At 44.8% G+C, this 20361-nt stretch overlaps 1 protein-coding gene and 1 long non-coding RNA gene across 6 annotated transcripts in view; one reads left to right on the forward strand and one right to left on the reverse strand.

The window, feature by feature from the left end:
* Nucleotides 1-635: 635 nt before the first annotated feature.
* LOC308550294 lies at nucleotides 636-17108 on the reverse strand. Its single transcript, XR_013997866.1, has 4 exons — nucleotides 16903-17108; nucleotides 15752-15917; nucleotides 15128-15261; nucleotides 636-799 (listed from the first exon to the last, which is right to left on the reverse strand). It is a non-coding gene; the product is annotated as an uncharacterized lncRNA (long non-coding RNA).
* A 55-nt stretch (nucleotides 17109-17163) lies between these two features.
* Nucleotides 17164-20361, forward strand: part of RGS7 (regulator of G protein signaling 7) — a 241075-nt gene continuing 237877 nt past the window's right edge. The window contains exons 1-2 of one of the 5 annotated variants that reach the window (XM_081123838.1): nucleotides 17164-17377; nucleotides 18227-18352. In XM_081123838.1, the coding sequence (XP_080979964.1) occupies nucleotides 18275-18352 (78 nt within the window). In that variant the 5' untranslated portion in view covers nucleotides 17164-17377; nucleotides 18227-18274. Of the gene's footprint in view, nucleotides 17378-17747; nucleotides 18110-18226; nucleotides 18353-20361 lie in introns of those variants that run through there. The other 4 variants (XM_081123840.1, XM_081123842.1, XM_081123839.1 and 1 more) reach the window with 4 other exon arrangements.

Here is a 20361-nt window from a genome sequence, read left to right on the forward strand (position 1 = left end):
TTAGCTAAGGATCTCAAGCTGAAATCATCCTGGATTTAGGGTGGGTCCCAAGTGCAATGACTGGTGTCATTAGAAGAGGAGTAGGGGACACAGACACACAGAAGGAAAGACCACATGAAGACAGAGGCAGGGATTGATGTGGCCACAGCCGCTGAAGGCCTGGGGCCACCAGAAGTTGGAAGAAGCGAGGAAAGATCTTTCCTAAAGTCTTCAGAGAAAGCATGGCCCTGCTGATATTTTGATTTTAGAGTTCTATGGACCAGAATTAAGGTTCGTGATCTCAAGCCAGCAAATTTGTGGTCATTGGTGATAGTAGCCCCAGGGAACTGACACATGGTGTAATAGAACCTGGGCCAAACTGGGGACCATTGGCCCCAGTGTCTTGTTCTCCGGACTAATTTATTCTATAAAGTGAAGGGTTCAGCCTAAATGACTTCTTGGACCCCTTCATCTTTGTCCGTGTATGATCCTACATCGTGTCCTTCCTTTACATAATCCTCGTGCCAGCAATTTTATCTGTCACATTTGTCAGGTCCAGCGCCCAGGCACGCTCGCTCACTCAGCTCCTTCGACGTGGCTTTTTACCTGGCTTTTCTCCTACAAATCTCTAAATAAAGTGCACTCTAAAATGACTTCAATTTCAAAACTGCTTTATTTGTTCTTGCCATCACATCGCCTCCGAAGCCAGACACTTAACAGCACAAAGGACAGCAGGGAAAAGTTATCGCAGGCTTTTGGATTGGCCTGAATCTGTCAGTTTTCAATGGGCTGCCAGTAATGTCCAGGTCGCAGGGAGCACCTGAGTCAGAAACAGACAATCACATCAGTTACCTAAAATAAGTCTGAAAGCTATGAAATGCAGGACATCTTACAGTTCAAAGAATGCCCACGCGAATGGGCTTTTTAAAATTTTTGCAAGAAAAGCCTGTGACCAACACCTCCTTGTCTTGGAGGTAGCAACTCTAAATACGAAAGTAGATTTCTGCCCCAAAACACTTCGCTCCCCGGTAATCGCACAATTAGATCTCAACGTGGACCATCCTCGCTCACTTTAGAGATCCTGCTTATAGGCGCACGGCTGAACTAGCAACAGGAAACTGAAGTAAAGAAAGGTTAATGACCTTACCCAAGGTCACCCGGCCTATAAGCCATGGCGCTAGATTTGAACTTAACTCCATCAGATCCCAGAGCGTGGGCCCTTAATCCATACCCTGATTTGGAGAATGGATTAGGGGGAAGTAAGAATCCACTTTGTACCCTGATTTGGAGAATGGATTAGGTGGAAGTAAGAATGGAGACACTGAGACCGGTTAAGAGGCTGTTGCAATTTTCCAGGCAAGAAATGATGCACCTGGGTTAGGGTAGGACTAACATGGTAGAGAGAGCAGATTGCAATGTCAAGGAGGTAGAGGTTAGGTAGGTTCGAGGGTTGATTTGCAGGAGAGAAAGTGCTGGGCTGTATGTCATCAAGGTTGGCGTCTTGGTACGTGAGTAAATGGTGGTGTTACTCACTTAGGGAGGGAGCATAGGAGAAGAGAGGAGCTTGATAATAGAATGAGTTCAGTTTTGGACATGCCAAGTGCGTGAGATGTTTAGTAGACAGTTGTCTAAATGGTATACATACAGGTCCCAATTTTTACGTCTCCCCAGATTTGCTTGGCCCCTCCTGCTTCCCAAGCACTTGGCCACTTGCTTAATGGAAAACCCATACTCTTGCCACCATGACCATCGACACTGCTAGCAGCATCAGACGCTCCCGGGGACACCCAGGCTCGATGGCCTCCACTGTCCCCAGGGCAGCTCTGGCCTCCAAACCTGGGTGGTTGGAATGGATCCAGAGACGCCGCTTCTCCCACCACCCTGGGTGCAGATGAGCTACTATACTGAGAGGCTGGTCTCCCCAACAGCTCCCCAGAGCCTGGAAGTACAGTGAGTTCCAGGTGGTGAAATTTGACTAATAAAAGACAAAAAAAAGGGAAAGAGAGCCAGCAGACACCTTTTTCCCCCTGTTCCTCAACTGACTGCTCCACAGCACCATGGTCCCCGCATCCTGGCTGGAGACACCCTCATGTGAGCGAGCAGAAGACCAGAATTTTCTCGGAGTCTGTAGCAACTGGACCATGTACGACTTTGTATTAGTTTTCCCTCTCCTTCCTTCCCCCTCAGCTTTGGTTTCCTACTGTGCCTCCCACCTGGACAGAGCATGAGCTTGTGAGCTTTGCCCTTGGCTCTGTCTCCCTGTTGAGCTTGTTTTCACAATTGCCGTGAGGCCCAGGTCTGGAAATAGACGCTCAGCATGGGGTTCTGCCAGGCTTTTCCCACCTGGGGCAAGTGTGATGGTAAAAACTCTTTGGCCCGTGGAACATGGATTCTAAAGCTCTCGGATGCATCTAATCGGGACAAGGTACATGTGGAGGAAAAGGAGACGAGAGCCCAAGTAGATGCTGGGCTGGAGTCCCAAAGGGCAGGAATAAAATACACGAATTGTGCTACGAAGTGAGTGTTTTTGAGAGGACCACAGATCTTGCCCAAAAGTATAAGCAATAAATCCAGGGTAGTTCATGGCCAACTTAAGGAGCACTGTGAAAGTTAGAGGCCCTCTGTGGCAGCTTTAAAGATTCCTGCTCTCTGCAGCCTCAGGGCCGCAGTATCAGGTCTAGGGTCCCACTAGAAGTGTGGCTGAGTTTCTTGTCTCACTTATTAGTGATCAATTATTAATAGCGTTAATATATTAATAAAATATATCCATTCTTTTATTATTCTTTTAGTGCTTACCCCGGCATTACGCCATGTACCCTAGATTTATCAGATTCCAATAAAAATGATTCTTTTTTACCACTCACCCAACAATGTTAGAACTTTAAAATATTGTAACTCCCATTCAACATTTTGCCACTCTCGGCAGGCATTTTAATTCTACATATATTTTAAATCTCAAAAATTGCTGTTTTGTTTTTTTTTTAAAGTCAATTTTGTTTTTTTTTTACACACATAATTGCCCTTTTTAGTGCTCTTCATTTCGTCTTTCATTTCCATTTTATCTTTCCTGTAAACACATTCTTTAGTTGTTTTTTTCCCCCCTGGAAATGTCTTTAATATTTTCAATGGATATTTTCAGTGGTTAATGAGTTCTAAGTTGTCAGTTATGTTCTTTAGCACCTTAAAAGTATCATTTTGTTACTTCCTGGCTCCTGTCATTTCTGTTGAGAATTCAGTTGTCATTTTAAAGGGATGTGTCATTTTTATGTTGTGGACTTAAAATTTTTCCCTTTGTCCTTGGTACTGAGCAGCTTTACTCTGATGTGCTTATATCTTATTTTGTTTTTTTAGCTTGTGGTTTGCAGTGCTTCTCTGATATCATTTTCCTCCTCTCTGGAGAATTTCTTTTAACATTTCTGGCAAAGCAAGTCTGATGAAAAATGTCTGCAATTATTGTTTCTATGAGAAAATCTTTATTTCTCCTTCACTAAAAAAAATAATTTTGCTGGATATAGAATTATAGGTTAGTAGTTGATCTGTGGGTTGAAGTCCTTGATGTTGGAAATGTCACATACCTTTTTTTTTCTGTAAATATTGCTTCTACTTCTTTCTTCTTTTATTTGTACAATGCAGCTTTTCATTTTATCCCACAATATATTTCACCCTTTTCTGTATTTCCTATTCATTTTTAATCTCAGTGCTTCTTTTTGATTATTTCCTTTTAACATATCTTCTAGTTCACTAGTCCCATCTTCTGCTGTGTCAAACTGCTGCTGACATGTCCATTTGATTCTTAAATTCACTTGTCACATTTTTCTGCTCTGTAAGTTAAAATTTAAATAAATTACAACTCTCTGGTGAAGGTCTCCACCTGTTAACTTATTTTCTTCATTTTTGACTTTATGTTCTTGAACTGGCTCATTATATTTACTTTGGAATCCTTAATTACCAACTTACTATGCTGATTGCCTTTGGGTCTGTGTACTGTCATTTTTCCTCTTCTGGCTTACAAACATGTTCCTATGTGGTGTATCAAATACATAATTTCCATTCATTTTTGTGGATAATTTTGTGGTAATTAGTTTCTGAGAAATTTGCAGAAAAAAAAAAAATGACACAAACCCATTCCTAATCTAAGAAAGATAATGCAGCATTTTTATCCTGTGAAAGTTTCTTCCTGAAACTAGACAACCGGATGAGTAGGTAAATATTTTTACAGGTTGATTTAAGCTCTATGTACCTTATTTATTTATTTTTAATTTTTTATTTTTTTAATATATCTTTATTGATTTCAGAGAGAGGAAGGGAGAGGGAGAGATAGAAACGTCCATGATGAGAGAGTCATTGATCGGCGGCCTCCTGCATGTTGTCCACCGGGGACTGAGCCCAAAACCTGGGCATGTGCCCTGACTGGGAATCGAACTGTGATCTCCTGGATCATATAAGTTGATGCTCAACCACTGATCCACGCCAGCTGGACTAAGTACCTTATTTAAAATGGATTTTGTGATAATTTTCTTCTAGTCATTTAGTCATTGATAGAATTTTAAAAAACTGGCTGATTACTGTTTTAGGAGTCATCTAAAACTCCTGTTCATTTAACAAATAAGGATACTAGGCCCAAAGCAGTTCAATGGCTACACAAAAGACACATAGCTGGTTTGTGATTGGTGGACAGGTTGGAAGCAGAAGGGAGAGCTATCCCAGTATCTTTCTACCTCATCAAACGGCCTGTGCCACGGGCCTCTCACAAGATAGCTACACAAATCTCCACCTCTTATACTAATTAGCCAATTGTTTTTTCCTTATGTTAGCTTCTTGGGATAATTCCGCCATATGCTGTGGGTAATTCAAATTGATAAAACCTATTTTATTCAGAAGAATTCCTGAAATGACTGGTTTTGAATGTAATGTTCTGAATATGTAATTTGCTCTCATAGTGTACAATTAAAAAAGTATAAACTGCTATACTGTGGAAATCCTCCATGCTACCCTGTCACTCAGCCGCCCAAGTCACCTCCCCATGGTCAACCTGTGTTACTGGATTCTTGTGGAGCCTTGCAAATGTATTTTATGTATATACAAGAAAATGAATTTTATATCTTTTTACCTCCTTTTTTCTGGTAACAGCTTTTACTCTTACAATAAACAACTCCAAAATGTCAGTGGCTTATGGGTCTGTGGTCAACTGTAGCCCTGCTGGGTCCAGCTGGACTTGGCTGGATTTGAGCCAGATCTGCCCCATATGTCTCTCATTCTGGGCCCATTTTTATTTTGTTTCCTGAAATGAGAAGTCAGATCTTAGACCTTGGGTGTCAGCTCCAATTCTGTTCTTATAACACTCAAATGATGTTTGAGTGTAAAACTAGAGGGATGGGCATATTTCATAACTACACTGGAATATAGGCTCATAGGTCGGTTCTCTTTTCCATGCTCCCCTCAAAAGGATTAGGTGCATTGGGATCGTGTTACAGGATATTTCTGATTAAAACAACCAGGCCCACATTTAAATTATCAAGAAAAAAAATCTATTCCTTTTCCCCTCTCCTCAAAAGACAAAATATTATTTATTATAACGTTCATGGATTGAAAAATGTCCCCAAATAACTTTCATCAAAATAACCATATAACTCATACTTGGGAGAAAGTCATTTCACAAGACACATCAATTTATGCTTAATGTGTATTTTTCCTGACAGTCTCTTTTCCTTCAGATGTTTTATTTCCCTGTTCTCCATGAACAGAATTTGTAGAATTCTTGCCCTCTCTCTGTGTTGAAGAAATTTCCCCCTTAGCTTTGTGTGTGTGATTTCTCTCTTCTCCTTCTCTTACTTAGTATTAGCTTACAATAATGTATGTTTCTCTTGTATTTTCTAGTTTTCTAATGATAATTAATAGGTTTTGAATTTAGCTCAATCGTGCAAAAAGGGAGAAAAAGTCTTAGGCATATAGCAATGTCTGGATTTAAAAAACAACTCCCAGGTGCGTCGAAGCCAGATAACCAAGTGTCACTATTAGACCCCCAATGATGGAAGGATAGGGAGGGTCACCCCACCCCCACCATACTCACTGAGGATCAGTGGTCAGCGGTTTTGCTGTCCTCTCAACCGTGCTAGGAAAGGGATTTTAAGTACAGGCTTTTGAGAGCTTTGGTTTTAAATATAAAGGCCACTTATTCTATTCCCCTGGAGTGCTGAAAGCGTGTATTTTTCATTCACTCCAAAACCAATGTGAATGGGCATTAATCAATTCTAGATCACTAAAGGGCCGTGTAGATTACTGAATGGCCCTGGCCATCCTTGGTGATGCATTAGAGATATGAATAGGGCAGTGGCCTTATAATGTAATTAAATTCAACTCCTGAGCAACGTAAGGTGACCGTGTGTTTTAAGGAAGTTTTCTTTGGGAACCTGCTGCTATCTCTTTCCAAATCTGCTCCTAGGAGTAGCTACTGCTCTCTGCCTGGTCCAGGCTCTCTCAAACCTTAACTGGAAGTGGTCCCTTAGGGTATCCCATCGTCATTTTTGGTGACAGACACAGCTTTTCTAAATGTTAACCTAGGGGCCTCCTGATGACATGGCATAGAAAGAAAAATAAGAATATGCTATAGAATCTAAATGTGGTTAAGCATGGCATTTCCACTCAAGAATGATATGAGTGCAATTTTGCTTGTATTTATTTCATGTCTTTTTCCTAAAGAGGTCAAAGAACTTTCTAGACGTGGCCGTGAATCACCTTTGCATCCCTTAGAAGTGGTGCCAAATTCAAAGACTTTTCATGGCACTAGCACTGGCACTAGTATTAGTGGAGAGCACTTGCCATTTCCAGTAAACGATGTTCTTTGGGCCTCTTTACATTAGTTGCTTTAGAGGACAAGATTTCTTTAGGTGTGGCTGAAGCTATTTTATCAAGAAATTGAGGAATGGAAGGAGGTAGCCTCACATTTGCTCCCATGGCTGTCTTATGAGGTAGGTTTTATTATCTCAGCTATTTCATAAGAGGAGGCAGACACAGGTTTCTAACAGAGCAGAGGAGAGCTGTGTATTCTACTCTAGATTCATACTTTGGCTCACTCTTCTATTCCCTGCAGCCACTTGTATAAGATAGAGGGTTTTGTTTTTTTTTAAAATATATCTTTATTGATTTCAGAGAGAGGAAGGGAGAGAGGGAGAGAGAGAAACACCAATGATGAGAGTCATTGATCGGCTGCCTCCTGCACGACCCCTGCTGGGGATCGAGCCCGCAACCCAGGCATGTGCCCTGATCAGGAATCGAACCCTGATCTCCTGGATCCCAGGTCGATGCTCAACCCCTGAGCCATGCCTGGCCGGGCTATAAGATAGAGTTTTGATCACTCCCTGAGTTTGAGGGAAGGGGAAGGTAGCATAAGATGAACTTGGAGAGATAAGGAGGGGCAGGATGATTTAAAGTCTTAATAGGCCACAGTAAGACCTTTGGATTTTATTCTAAGGGAATTGGGAAGCTATTGAAGGATTTAAGCTTCTGAACATCATCATGATCTGTTACATATTTTAAGGATATGACTCTGGCTGTTATCTGGAAAATGCATGAAGGTGGTTAAGAATTGGAGCAGAAAGACTAGTTAGGAGGCCAGTTAAGTAGTGTAGGTAGGTGGTGGTGCCTTAGACTAGCAGGTGGCTGAAGAGGTGGGAGAACTGAATTATCTTGATGTGACACTATTTTGAGATGTATTTACAGGGCTTGTTAATGGGTTATATAAAAAAAGTAAGGGAGAGCGAGGGATTACTGCTTACTCAAGTGACTCAGAATTTTATTTGTGTAATGGGAAAAAGAATGTCCTACTTACTCATATTGGAAATTCTGGGAAAGGAGTCATTTGGGCTGCAGCTTGAGAAACTAGAAGTTCTGTTTTGGATGTGCTTTAATAGAAATGTCTATTAAGTGCCCCAGTGAAGATGTAAAAGAAATAGTTTCATATGTGAGTTTGGAGCTCTGGGGGATAGATCAGGACTGGCAATATGAACCAGAGTATCGTCAGCATGTCGGTGGCATTTAAAGCTACTGAACTGGACGAAGTGGCCAGAGGACAGAGACTGTCTGGGGCAGGCAAAGAAGGTGGGCCAGGAAGAAACATTCTCCGGGGTCCTCTGCTGCTTCTGTTTTGGGTCTGGGCGGTTCTCCATCTACTTGGGCTGTCACATTCATTCAGAAACTTGTCAGGCATAGCTTAGACATTTAACGAATAAAGAACTGAATGATTTAGATACAGTATTGTTATTTTGGGGGTAGATGCTTGGGAGTCAGCAGGTGTTCTTGCAGGTGGCTTCCCGGGTCTCCTTCCATCTGCAGTGGCTCAGTGGGGAACTTCAGGCCCTCTCTCAAGGATGTCCTGGCATAAAGGCCCTGCTGTTGGTCAGGGCAGCACAGTATCAGCCGTGTTTGGGAGTCCATCTTATGCTTCTTTGGACTGGGGAATTGGGCACTTATTTATGCTAGTATTTTACTGAGGGTTTTAGCATCGATACTGATAAGGAATGTTGGCTTACAGTTTCCCTCTAGTCTTTGTCTGGCTTTGGTATTGGAGTAATGTTGGCCTCATAGAATGAGTTAGGAAGTATTTCTTCCTCTTCAGTATTGAGGAACAGTTTGAGAAGGATCGATATTCATTCTTTGAATGCTTGCTCCTGGGCTTCTCCTTGTCATGAGGTTTTGGATGGTGCTTCAATCTCCTTACTAGTTATAGGTCTGTTTAGATTTTCAATTTTTCCGTGAGTCAGTTTTGGTAGATTGTGTATTTTTCTAGGTATTTGGACATTAACATTTTTAAAGAATCAACACCAGGTGTTTTGCAGGATGGCCCTCAAGTTGGATGCCTGGTTTTCCTCAGGGCTAGATTCGGATGGAATATTTTAGGTGTGATTGCTGTTTGCTGATATTGCATCTCCTCAGCTTGTCACGAAGGAGGCTCTTACTTCCTTTTGTGTCTTATGTCTTCTTTAGAGGAGCATTTTCTTTCTTTCTGATGTATAGCCTCTAGAAGTTCTTTCAGTGAAACTCTCGCAGGAGTACATTCACTCAGTTTCTGTTTGTCTGAAAATGCCTCAAATGTTTGTCTATTTTTGAAAGAGAATATTGCTAGGAACACAAATCTAGGTTAATAGTTAAAGGGCTCTCTGCCATACGCGTTTGGTATCTTCGAGATTCCTTTGTTGACACTGAGCAGTTTGTGCTGTGTCCAATTATTTTCCCTTCGTATGTGTATTAGTTTCCGATTGCTGCTATAACAAATCACCACAAAGTTAGTGGCTTAAAACAACACAATTTATGATTTTACAGTTTCACAGGTTAGAGTCTGAGATGGGCATGACTGGGCTACTATCAAGATGCTGGCAGGGCTGTCTTCCTTTCTGATGGCTCTGCAGCAGAATCTCCTTTCTTGCCTTTTCCAGCTTCTACAGACTGCTCTCATTCTTTGGTTCATGGCCCCCTTTCATCTTTAAAGTCAGCACTGACTGGTCAGGTCCTCCTTATATCACATCACTCTGACATTGACTCTTGCACCTGAGGATATTTTTTCCCCATTGATTTTTTAATTTTAATTTTTAGAAAGAGTGGAAGGGTGGGAGGAGGGACAGAGAGAGAAACATCTGTGTGAGAGAGACACATGGACTGGTTGCCCCCCCCCCACATGCCCCGACTAGGGCGGGAGAACCAGGCTTGTGCAACTCAGGCACATGCCCCTGACCGGGAATCAAACCCGCGACCCTTCGGTGCATGGGTCAACACTCTAACCACTGAGCCACACCGGCCAGGGCCTGACACCAACTCTTATGCCTCCCTCTTCCACATTTAAGGACCTTGTGATTACATGGGCCCAGGGAATTAGGTATTTAGATGGTCAAATTGAACCTGGTACTTATCACATATGGGTCCCAGGAAGGAGGGAGGCCCTTAAGTCAGGAAGAGCCTGAAGGCCAGAAATGTCACATCCCTCACCCAGGGCAAGGGTTGCTGATCAGTCATAGTGTTCTCTCTGCTGATCCCTCAAATGTTTTCCTCTTTTCTCAACACATAAAACATAAACAAAAGCAAAAGCTTTTTTTTTTTTTTTTTTTTTTGCCAATCAAGGAATAGGCAAATGTTAGATTTAAGAGCTAGGGTGTTAGGGGAGTTGAAAGGATCGGAAGAGATGGCCTTGGCCTGCTGCTCTGGGAGGGTTCGGCTCCTGGGTGGCCATAGGCTACACTGAGAAACTTGGAAAAACCTTGCTTTCCAAATATCTAGTTAATGGGCTCTATTAGTCAAAGGTAAATAACATTGATTTTCATATCTTGAATAATTACCACTGAAATAACCCATGGTAAGAAAGAAAAATAATTTTAAGAGTTTAATGTTTAGGGAGGATTGGAAACACCCTGAGTCAAATAGATGAAAAGCTGTAGAGGAGGTGGGTAAATTACCATAAGAGAAAAACTTACAGGTTGCTAAGCTTTTTCTGTTGATTGCTATACAGTCCCTTCAATCACAGTTTTCTTCTTCCTGTAATATTCCAAGTTGATGGACATAACTAACTAACGTAGGGTCAAGGTCCTAAATGTTTTTCTATAAATTACAGAAGTGTATTAAAATAATTTAAATAAATCTTTTAGGTTTTTCATCTTTTTTCTTTTGCTATTTCTTTTGAAAAACAACTTAGGTTGGTGGGAACTCAGTAGTGCTAATGCTTGGCTAGAAAAGCTAGAAGATATTTATAAGGAGAGATGATGGAAAATCAAAGCAAAGGGAAATAAAAGAATTATAGAGTGAAGCCCTGACTTGGGGTGAGCAGGCGCCCTCTTACCCTGCCTGACCAGGATAAAATTAGCTTCTCTCGAGGGCCCATGAGCTGCTGACTGGCAGCTACATTTAAGACAACTGTGTGGTGAAGGCCAACCTCATGACAATAGATAATAAATATTCAGCTTTTTCAGGGTGTTCAGCTTTTCCCATAGTTACACTTCAGCAGCCAGTCCACCCCCATTCTCTCTCCTCAATGTTCAAAGCTAAGTGAGTCCTCTCTCCTGCGGGAGGTCTTTCCTGGCACCATAGAAGCCCAAATGAACCCAACTAAAGAACTTATTGTTGGTATCGCTCATCTGTCATTTTCAGTATTTCATATCAATCTTGTTTCAATTTAGATGAAAAGCATTTTAAATCTTCGTAGGAAAAAGGTAGCATTCAGTTTTCAAGCACGTTTTCTACCTCTTCTAATTTTGGAGTCAAAAAACATGGATGGGCAGTGATTTCTGCGGTCACCTCGACCAGCATCCTCAATGTAACGACCATCTCTTTAATGACCTTTCAGACCAGGGCCATGCAGCATGGCCTTAGGCACCCCCAGGGACACGCAGCTCACCTTTTCTCATGATGGCTCTTCTGAGAAGCCCTGATTGCTAGAAAACACATCCTTGCACCGAGCTGAAGTCTCTCCGCCTGAAACTTCTCGCTATTAAATTGAAATTTGTCTGGAGCTTGGAAGATTGTGTTTGATTTTTCCCCCACATGAGAGTCATTTAACATTTTAAGATAATGGTCACAAATTACCCAGGCCTTTTCTTTCATGGTCAAAATATCTATTTCTTCCAGTCATCAGCGTAGCTTTGAGCAGCTTTATCATCTTTACTGCTCTCTGGATTCATTTAGTCGGCTCTCCAATGAATACCTAAGTGCCTGGCGGTACCCTAGGCTCTGGGTGTATGCTAGGATGCAGTAAGCAAGGAAAACAAGAGAAAGATCTCTGTGCTCGTGGGTCTTAAACAGCAGAGTGTAAAGGAAGGGTTGATTCTGGAGATCCATGTCCTCGGCAGGCAGCATCCAGAACATTCTAGATGTGTCTGCCCAGAGCGATGCCATGATAGGCTCAGTTTCTGCCCTCCTGTTCCTTTGGCCTATACCTCTTCATCCCTGTGTTTCCAGCAATGCAGTTTGAGATCACGCCCCCTATTTTTGGCAGAGGTGTGCATTTTTGAACGAAAATGAGTTTGCTTTCAACTGCGAGCAAGACAAAACCCAAAGGCCTCTTTCATGGGAACTGACTTTCAGCCATGGTTTATTCACTCTGTACTTCGTGCTAATCCAGCTCTCTCATCTAGGTAAGAAGGCTAACCTCTCATCCTTGCTGAATTTCATCTCACTTGGTTCAGTCTGTCTCTGTTCTGCCTTGATCTCCTGGGGTCCCGCTGCCAGTGTCCAGGGCATAAGCTATTCCTCACGGCCTTGTGTCATTTATATACGTGAGAAGTGGGCTTTGTGCATGAGCCCAGACTCTGGAGATAAACTCTTTAAAACAATCGAGCGCCCTCTTACCATTCCCTCCCTTATCCCGAGTCTCAGCTGCCTCCTAAAGGCAACATCACATAATGTGAGAAGCACCAGATTTGGAACCTAAAGACTGGGGTTCATTTCCTGGCTCCCACTCTGCTGAGCTGTGCGAGCTTGAGAAACTAAGTATATTTCATTGGTGCTCAGTTTCTTAATTTGTTATTTAGGGACCATTCCTTCCATTTTTAGTATTGTATTATTCTAATCGTGTCTTCTCTCATTTCCAATCTGAGAATTTGGAAACCAGATAGGGAATGAGTTGCTCTGTGTTTTCCCACCTTCTGAGGTCGTGACCGAGCTGAAGCTCTCCCAGCTGCCAGAGCTGCTTCCATCTGTCCCCACATCGGTCCTGCCGCCTGCTGAGGGGTCCAGAAGTGACCTGCTCTTGCCGTGCTTAGCCTTCCTGCAGGGGCATGACCTTTACTCTCTCGTTATGTCTTTCTGATTCCGTCACCTGGTGTGCACGGCGTTCTAGACACCACACCGCCCGTGGAGGGACTGTTTCCAGTGACTGTAGCTACAGCTGTCCCTGGCATCTGGCCACCAGCAATGCCGCTTGTCCTGATACGGGCAATATGACTGCTACTAGACTGTCTTCCCAAAGACTTCATTTGCCTTGGAACAAAAAGATTTGCGCAGCAGAGAAAGACAAAGCAGATAATATAAGTTTGGTTTCATAGTTAAGGAAACTGAGGCTGAGACTGGCCGAGTCACTGCGCAGCGTGACCTAGATTTGAAGCAGTGGGGCATGGGCTAAAACTCAGATGTCCTACTCCAACATGCCAAAGGACAGCGACAGTCCCAACGCCTTTGTGTTCCTTCCCAACATTATACATACAGCGCCTCACTCATAATATGCTCAACCGATTTTCCAATGTATTGAAAAGCATACAGCATTGTAAAATGGTGTCATTTTGGAAGTAATCTAGATCAGAATTTAAACATTTCAACAGGAAGGAGGGAGAAATAAACTCCTGATGGGGTGAAATTTTTGTTTCTAGTTTTTTTTCTTTGCCAGCCCTCTGACATTGATATGAGAGTTCTTAATTAGCAAGAAAAAGGTCATAAAATGGACAAAAAGGTTGGTAAAAGTGGAGAATAGTTCATTAATGAGGGTATTATGCTATAAGTAATTAAGAATTGACTACAAAGAAGAAAGTATTTCTTGAAAATCTGTCATTTGGAGTAAGATTTCTCAAACCACTCCCCCCCCCATTCTGCTTATATTAATCTCAAATCAATTATCTGAGAAAATGGCAATGTTGTATTGTGAGCAGTGTGATTCCTTCAACATTGCTCTCATCTTTGTATTCGCCCCTGTATCGCTTACAAGCCTTTCACCCAATAAAAGTCTCAAATTAATAAAATGCTTTCTCTTTGAAATTCAAAATGCTTTCTCCATGTTACCATTTAATTAATTCTCAAAGCATTCCTCTGAAAAGTGGGCGTGTGGTGGGAAAAGAAATTATTCCCCTTCCTGACATACGAAGCAGATTTGAAGAGTAGATCATTTCCATCCCCAGTGAAACTTGGCACTAATTCATTTTGTTCAAAGTTGTCTGTGTTATTCTAGTCCACCCTGTCTTTCAAACAGAATCATGTCCATGGATTTTCTTTTTAATATATTTTTATTGATTTCAGAGACAGGAAGGGAGAGGGAGAGATAGAAACATCAATAATGAGAGAGTCACTGATCGGCTGCCTTCTGTATGCCCCCTGCTGGGGATCAAGCCCGCAACCCGGGCCTGTGCCCTGACCAGGAATCAAACCCTGATCTCCTGGATCCTAGGTCGATGCTCAACCTCTGAGCCACGCTGGCCGGGTCCCATTGATTTATTTGCTCAAGAAATCAGCAAATAATTTAAGGGGTGCCAACTAGATGTCAGATCCTGTTCTAGACCCTGGGGCTACAGCAGTGAGCAGGGGAGAAAAAAAATCCCTGAGCTCTCAGAACTTAATTTCTTCTACGGGAGACAGACAATAAACATAGTCAATAAGTAAGTTGTTCGCTGTGTTAGAAGGTGATAAGTGCTCTGATAAGCAAATAAATCAGAGGAAGTAAAGAGGAATGGAGATGCGGGGAGGGTGCATAATTTAAAATAAGGTACCTAGAGAAGGCTGTGTTGCGAGGGTGCCATTTGAATAAAAGACTAAAGAAAGGCAGTGCATTCAAGGCAGGATGACAGCCAGTGCAAATGCCCTGTGGTGGCAGCGTGCTTAGGGGGTTAAAAGGATTAAGGAGGGCAGTGGGGCTAGAACAGAGAGGGTAAGAAGGGCAGTGGCACAAACTGAGGTCAGAAGATGTAACATGGTGCCAGACGATGAGGGCCTCATAGGCATTTTGAAGCTGTTTTTTACTTGAGTGACATGGGGGTCCTTAGAGGTTTTTTTTTAAAATTTTATTTTTCAATTACAGTTTACATTCAATATTATTCTGTATTAGTTTCAGTTGGGCAGCATAGAGGTTAGACAATCATATACTTTACAAAGTGATCTCCCCTGTATTTCCAGTACCCACCTGGTGCCATACATAGTTATTACAATATTATTGACTATATTTCCTGTGCTCTACATTACATCCCCGTGACTATTTCATAACTACCAATTTGAGCTTCTCAGTCCCTTCAACTCTTTTACTCAGTCCCCCAAACCTCTCCCCTCTGCAACCATCAGTCTGTTCTCTGTATCTATGAGTCTGTTTCTGTTTTATTTGTTCATTTATTTTGTTCTTTAGATTCCACATATGAGTGAAATCATGTGGTATTTGTTTTTGGAGGACTGTAAGCAGAGGTGTGACATGACTTACTTTTAAAGTGACCACCGGCTGCTGTGTTGAGAATAGACATCGATTGGAATGGATGGAAGCAGAGAAACCAATGACAAGGCCACAAGTGCACATCAACTTCCCAGGAGTAGACTGAGCAATGGAGAAGAGAGGGCCTGAGGGGAAGAGGTAGGTTTCAGATAAAGCAAGAATGTGACAGACATATTCAGAGAAGTTGGGGGAAAAAAAAGGCAATTATGCTCAAAAGGATCATAATTTCCAGAGAACACAGTGGAAATATTTTGGGAGCTGGGGAGGAGTGGAAGATGGGTCAGACTAGGGTGTGTATAAAGTAGTTTGGGATGGTAATCTTTTCCCGTAGTCTGTAGAGCAGGAGACAGGTGGAATATGTACTTGTTCCTTGAGTAGACCCTGACAAGGCCTGGGTGGGCTGGGGAAACCCATTGGTCCAGGGCGTCAGTGTTTGGATGGAGGAGGTGTCCTGTCCAGGGCTGAGCTCTCTTCTGTTTAGACCCAGGCAGTTAAGTAGGAGCTGGCTTGATTAACTCGGCCTCTTTCTTCCCCACAGCTGAGGAAGGAAAACCAGATATTCATAGCTTCCCAACCCTGCCCCCAAAGCCAGACACAAGACACAAGCTTCTTTACCGTAATTGGGGCAAAACTGATGTTGCTCCTTCATGTCCTTCGAATCCTCACAGAAGAATTAGTGACAGCGACCTGGGGAATAATTCTGGGGAATCAGCACCCCCAGCCGTCTTTGAAAGTTGCTGGAGGATGGGGGGTGCGTGAGAAGAAAACCTCTGAGCACCTTCTGTCCAAGGGAGAAACCGGGCTTTAGACATGGCCCTTCAGTTTCACAGAGGGTGAGACTTTCACCTCAAGCCAGCGCCCTCTCAGTCCTTTCCCATTTCTCCGATTGGGAGGAAGCTGTGAGAGCCTCAGACAAATGGGCTGGATGACTCATTTGGTCCTGACCATTTCTCTCACTCCCAGGATGTCTCACTATCTGTCCACTCTGGTTATTTAGATGTAAGAATAATAGGTCAACTGCTTCCCTCCTACTGTCAGCAGAGTAAGCAGGTACATGATGAATAAAGACTGCTGGCTGCATAGGGCTCCATCCATCCTCCATCCATCCATCCATCCACCCTCCCATCCACCCACCCTCCCATCCATCCATCCATCCATCCATCCATCCATCCATCCATCCACCCTCCCATCCATCCATCCATCCATCCATCCATCCATCCATCCATCCATCCATCCACCCACCCTCCCATCCACCCACCCTCCCATCCATCCATCCATCCATCCATCCATCCATCCATCCATCCATCCATCCATCCATCCATCCATCCATCCATCCATCCATCTATCCACCCTCCCATCCACCCTCCCATCCACCCTCCCATCCATCCATCCATCCATCCATCCATCCATCCATCCATCCATCCATCCATCCATCCATCCATCCATCCTCCCATCCATCCATCCATCCATCCATCCATCCATCCATCCATCCATCCATCCATCCATCCATCCATCCATCCATCCATCCATCCATCCATCCATCCATCCATCCATCCATCCATCCTCCCATCCATCCATCCTCCCATCCATCCATGCATCCATCCATGCATCCATCCATGCATCCATCCATGCATCCATCCATCCACCCACCCACCCACCCATGCATCCACCCATCCATCCACCCATGCATCCATGCATCCATCCCTCCATCCACCCACCCTCCCCTCCATGCATCCATGCATCGCCCTTCCTCCCTTCCTGCTTACTCTGGGCTTTAAGCTCGGATCTCCAGGCCTTGGGCGGACACGGACGTAGCCCGGGGCGGGGTGGTGGCGGTGCGAGGACGCGGGCTGGCCTCCGCAGGGGCAGGAGGGTGGGGCTGCCGGGGCAGCGAGGTCCGGGCGCCAGGAGCCCATGGGCGCCCGCACCTTCGGCCGCCGGGCTCCCACGTGACTCCCCCCCCCCCCCCCCCCGCCTCCGCCTGTCGCGCGCACGGGCGGGCGTCTCGGCTCCCGCGCGCGCTCGCCGGGCCCGGCGCCCAGCAGGAGGAGCGGAGGAGGCAGCGCGGCAGCCGGGCTGCGCGAGCCGCGGGTGCGCGGCGGGGCGAGGGTGGCGGTGGCCTGAGCGGCGCGAGCCCCGAGTGATGAAGCCGCCCTGCCTCGCCGCCCCGCCCGCCGCCCGCTGACGCCGCCCGCACCAGCCCCGGAGGGAGCGCGGCGGGGCCGTGACCTTGGCTGAGAGGTAACGAGGGCGGCGGGAGGCAGGGAGGAGGCGGCGCCGCCCAGCCCGGGCCCCGCGCCCCGCGCCCCGCGCCGCCCCCGCCGTCGCCCTGGGTGCCCGGGCTGAAGCTGCGCCCGGTCCCGCGGCCGCGCGCGGGGCTCCGGCTCGCCGGCCATCAGCCGGGAGAGCCGCGCGGCGCGGGCTGGGTCCTCTCCGCGGGGTCGCCGCCCGCGGGGCGCGGGGCTGCCTGCAGGTGGCTCGGCCCCGCGCCCTGGGCGCCCGGAGGTGCTCAGACCCGGCGGGGCTGCGCCCCGACTCCCGAGCGCAGCGGGTGGCGGGTCCCGGGGGTGGCGGCGCGGGCGGGTGCGGGGAGCGGGGGCCGCCCCGCGGCGAGCGGGAGACACCTGTGCTGGGCGCGGGGCCGCTGCCTCCCGCGTGCGGGGAGCCGGCCGGTCCCCGGGCAGCGTGCGGCGCGGGGTGGCGCCTGCCCGCCCTTTGGGGGAACCCTGTCCTGGGAGGGAAAACTCTCTGTACTATGGAAACGGGAACCTGGGGGTTTTTCCAGGGGAGCACCAAACACTTTTTAAAATGAGTATCCAGAAAAATCAGTTCAGTTAAAAGCCAGAGCCGAACGACCGCTCCAACGAAAAGGTGGCCATCTCCCCCCTGGGGTTGCTGGAGGTGTCCATTCAGTTTTTAAAAACAAACAAACAAAAACTATTCAGGTGCCGCTTCCTCCAGCCAGCCCAGCAGGTGAGCATGCTCCGTGCGGGTGTGTGGGTGCTGGGGATGGTGAAGATGCATGAAGAGAGCCCCCCCCCCCCAGCAGCACCATGCTGACCTCACTGAAGTCCCTCTCACCCTTTGCAGGGCAGACGGATAATCCGCGTATCCCAGAGCCGAGCGAGTGCGGGGGACATGGCCCAAGGGAATAATTACGGGCAGACCAGCAACGGGGTGGCGGATGAATCACCCAACATGCTGGTGTACAGGAAGGTAAGAATGTCTTCGCTTTTCTTGGAAAAGGGGGGACCCGGCTTCCTTGAAAATTTTACTCAGATGAAAGTTCAGTGTCAACTTCGTGGCCCGGTGGATCTCCAGGTCCCCAATGCCTGCACTTGGGGATGAGCTGATGTTCTCCAGTGTGGAGAGAGACCTTTAACTCTGTCCTCACACTTCTCCTGGCTGATTTTACAGACTTGAATCCGTGCTCAGCAGTAACAGGAAATTTGAGCATCCCACCTGTTTTGTTTGTGACACACATGACTTTATAGCATCCTTGGTAACGCTCAGAAGCTTTCCCTTGTACTATCGCTAAGCATTTGGGTTATAATAACATCGATGTTTAATACTAGAAACGAAAATAGACGGCTTTGCAGCTCTGTGACAAGAGTGAGTGTGTCTGTAAACGTAGGGATGGTTTAATGGTCTTTCTCCTAACAAAGCAATCCTGGTTGTATTTGTTTTTGACTTAGCCTAGATTATTTTTTAGTTTGTGTTATTTTTATAATTTTGCTTATGAGTACTTACGTTATAGCACCAAATGCCCAAATCTTTATATAACAGAGGTGTTTGTTGTGTGTTTTTTTGCCACAAACCAATCTGGCAGCTTTATACATTTGGTAACAACGCTGTCAGCAACAAACTTGTAGATACTGAGCCACTATCATGATGTGTTTGCATATTGTGCACACTTCAGAGTGGTTGCTTAGGTGACTTCACTCTGAGGATGAGCAACAATATTACTAAAATCAAGAAAGCAGTATTCTTAATTTAACTATTGTACTACTCGTTTCTATTGCATTTTACGCTGAGATTATTTTTTTTTCTTTAGCGTATTATCTGGAGGCTTATTGGTCAAGATTTCTTTAGTTAGCATCAGAAACAGTTGAAAGGAAATCGTACCTTGAAACCAAGAAAAATTTTAAAGACTTTGATTAGCACGAGCTCACTGAAGAGCCAGGGTGGGTTTGCATTGATCTGTCAGCCAGGGATCATGACAGATCCAAACTTTCCTCCTCTGTGGCCCAGGATCAGTGAGAGGTGAGGATGAATGTGTGTTTGAGGGAATCTTGTTACTGCTTTACTGTGAATGCGCATGGGCATATCGACCCAGTGCTCGCTCTTTCTTTCTCTAGCTTATGGACAGTACTATATTGTGTACCTGTGAACTCAGTTTTATGTGTCCATGACAACATAGTATGATAGAAAAGAGAAAATAGAGATTAATTGCCTATTTTAGCCTTAAAGCATCCCAGCTGGATAAAGCGAGAAAATAATCCACTTGAGCTTAAATTAATACCATTGTATTTCTACATTGATTAAGATAAATGGATATTTGCCCATTCTATGTAGAGCTGGTTCTGAGAAGAGCTATTTGGGGGCAGTTGTGTGTCTTAAAATGATTTATAATATTTTTATTGTTCGGTATGATTCTGAATTTTGTAATATGCAAGATATGAGAATTGATAATTGTACCTTATAGGTGTGTGCCATGTGGAGAGTCAGACTTTTGGGTGTAAAATTACAGTAGTTAGCCAGGTCAAACACTACATTTTCTCTGTTTTCTCATGAAACATTGGGGCTGAATTGATCAGACAACTGGGATATCTTGATTAGAAATAAACTTAATGTGACATCAATCCATGTGTCTTATTTAGTCAATTATCATGAAAATAAATGAACAAAATGAGGCTAGGTGTTTTAGAAATAGTTATTGGATTGTTTAGTGTATCTGAGCTTCATATGGCTAATTTTGAATTTACCATATCAAGTTGTATAGCACCAAATTGCTTTTAGTGCTACTTGTAAATTAATAGACTAGGATGACTTCAGGGAGACAATACAATGCCTCATTCTTTTTTTCTTTTTAAAAAAATTTGTCTTTATTGTTGAAAGTATTACAGGTGTCTCATTTTCCCCCCCAATTGACCCCCTCCACCTCGCTCCCACCCCCTGCCCAGGCCTTCACCCCGTTATTGTCTGTGTCCGTGGGTTATGCATAT

Source organism: Miniopterus schreibersii (genome assembly GCF_964146895.1).
Source record: "Miniopterus schreibersii genome assembly, chromosome: 21".
In the NCBI taxonomy this organism is placed as follows: domain Eukaryota; kingdom Metazoa; phylum Chordata; class Mammalia; order Chiroptera; family Miniopteridae; genus Miniopterus; species Miniopterus schreibersii.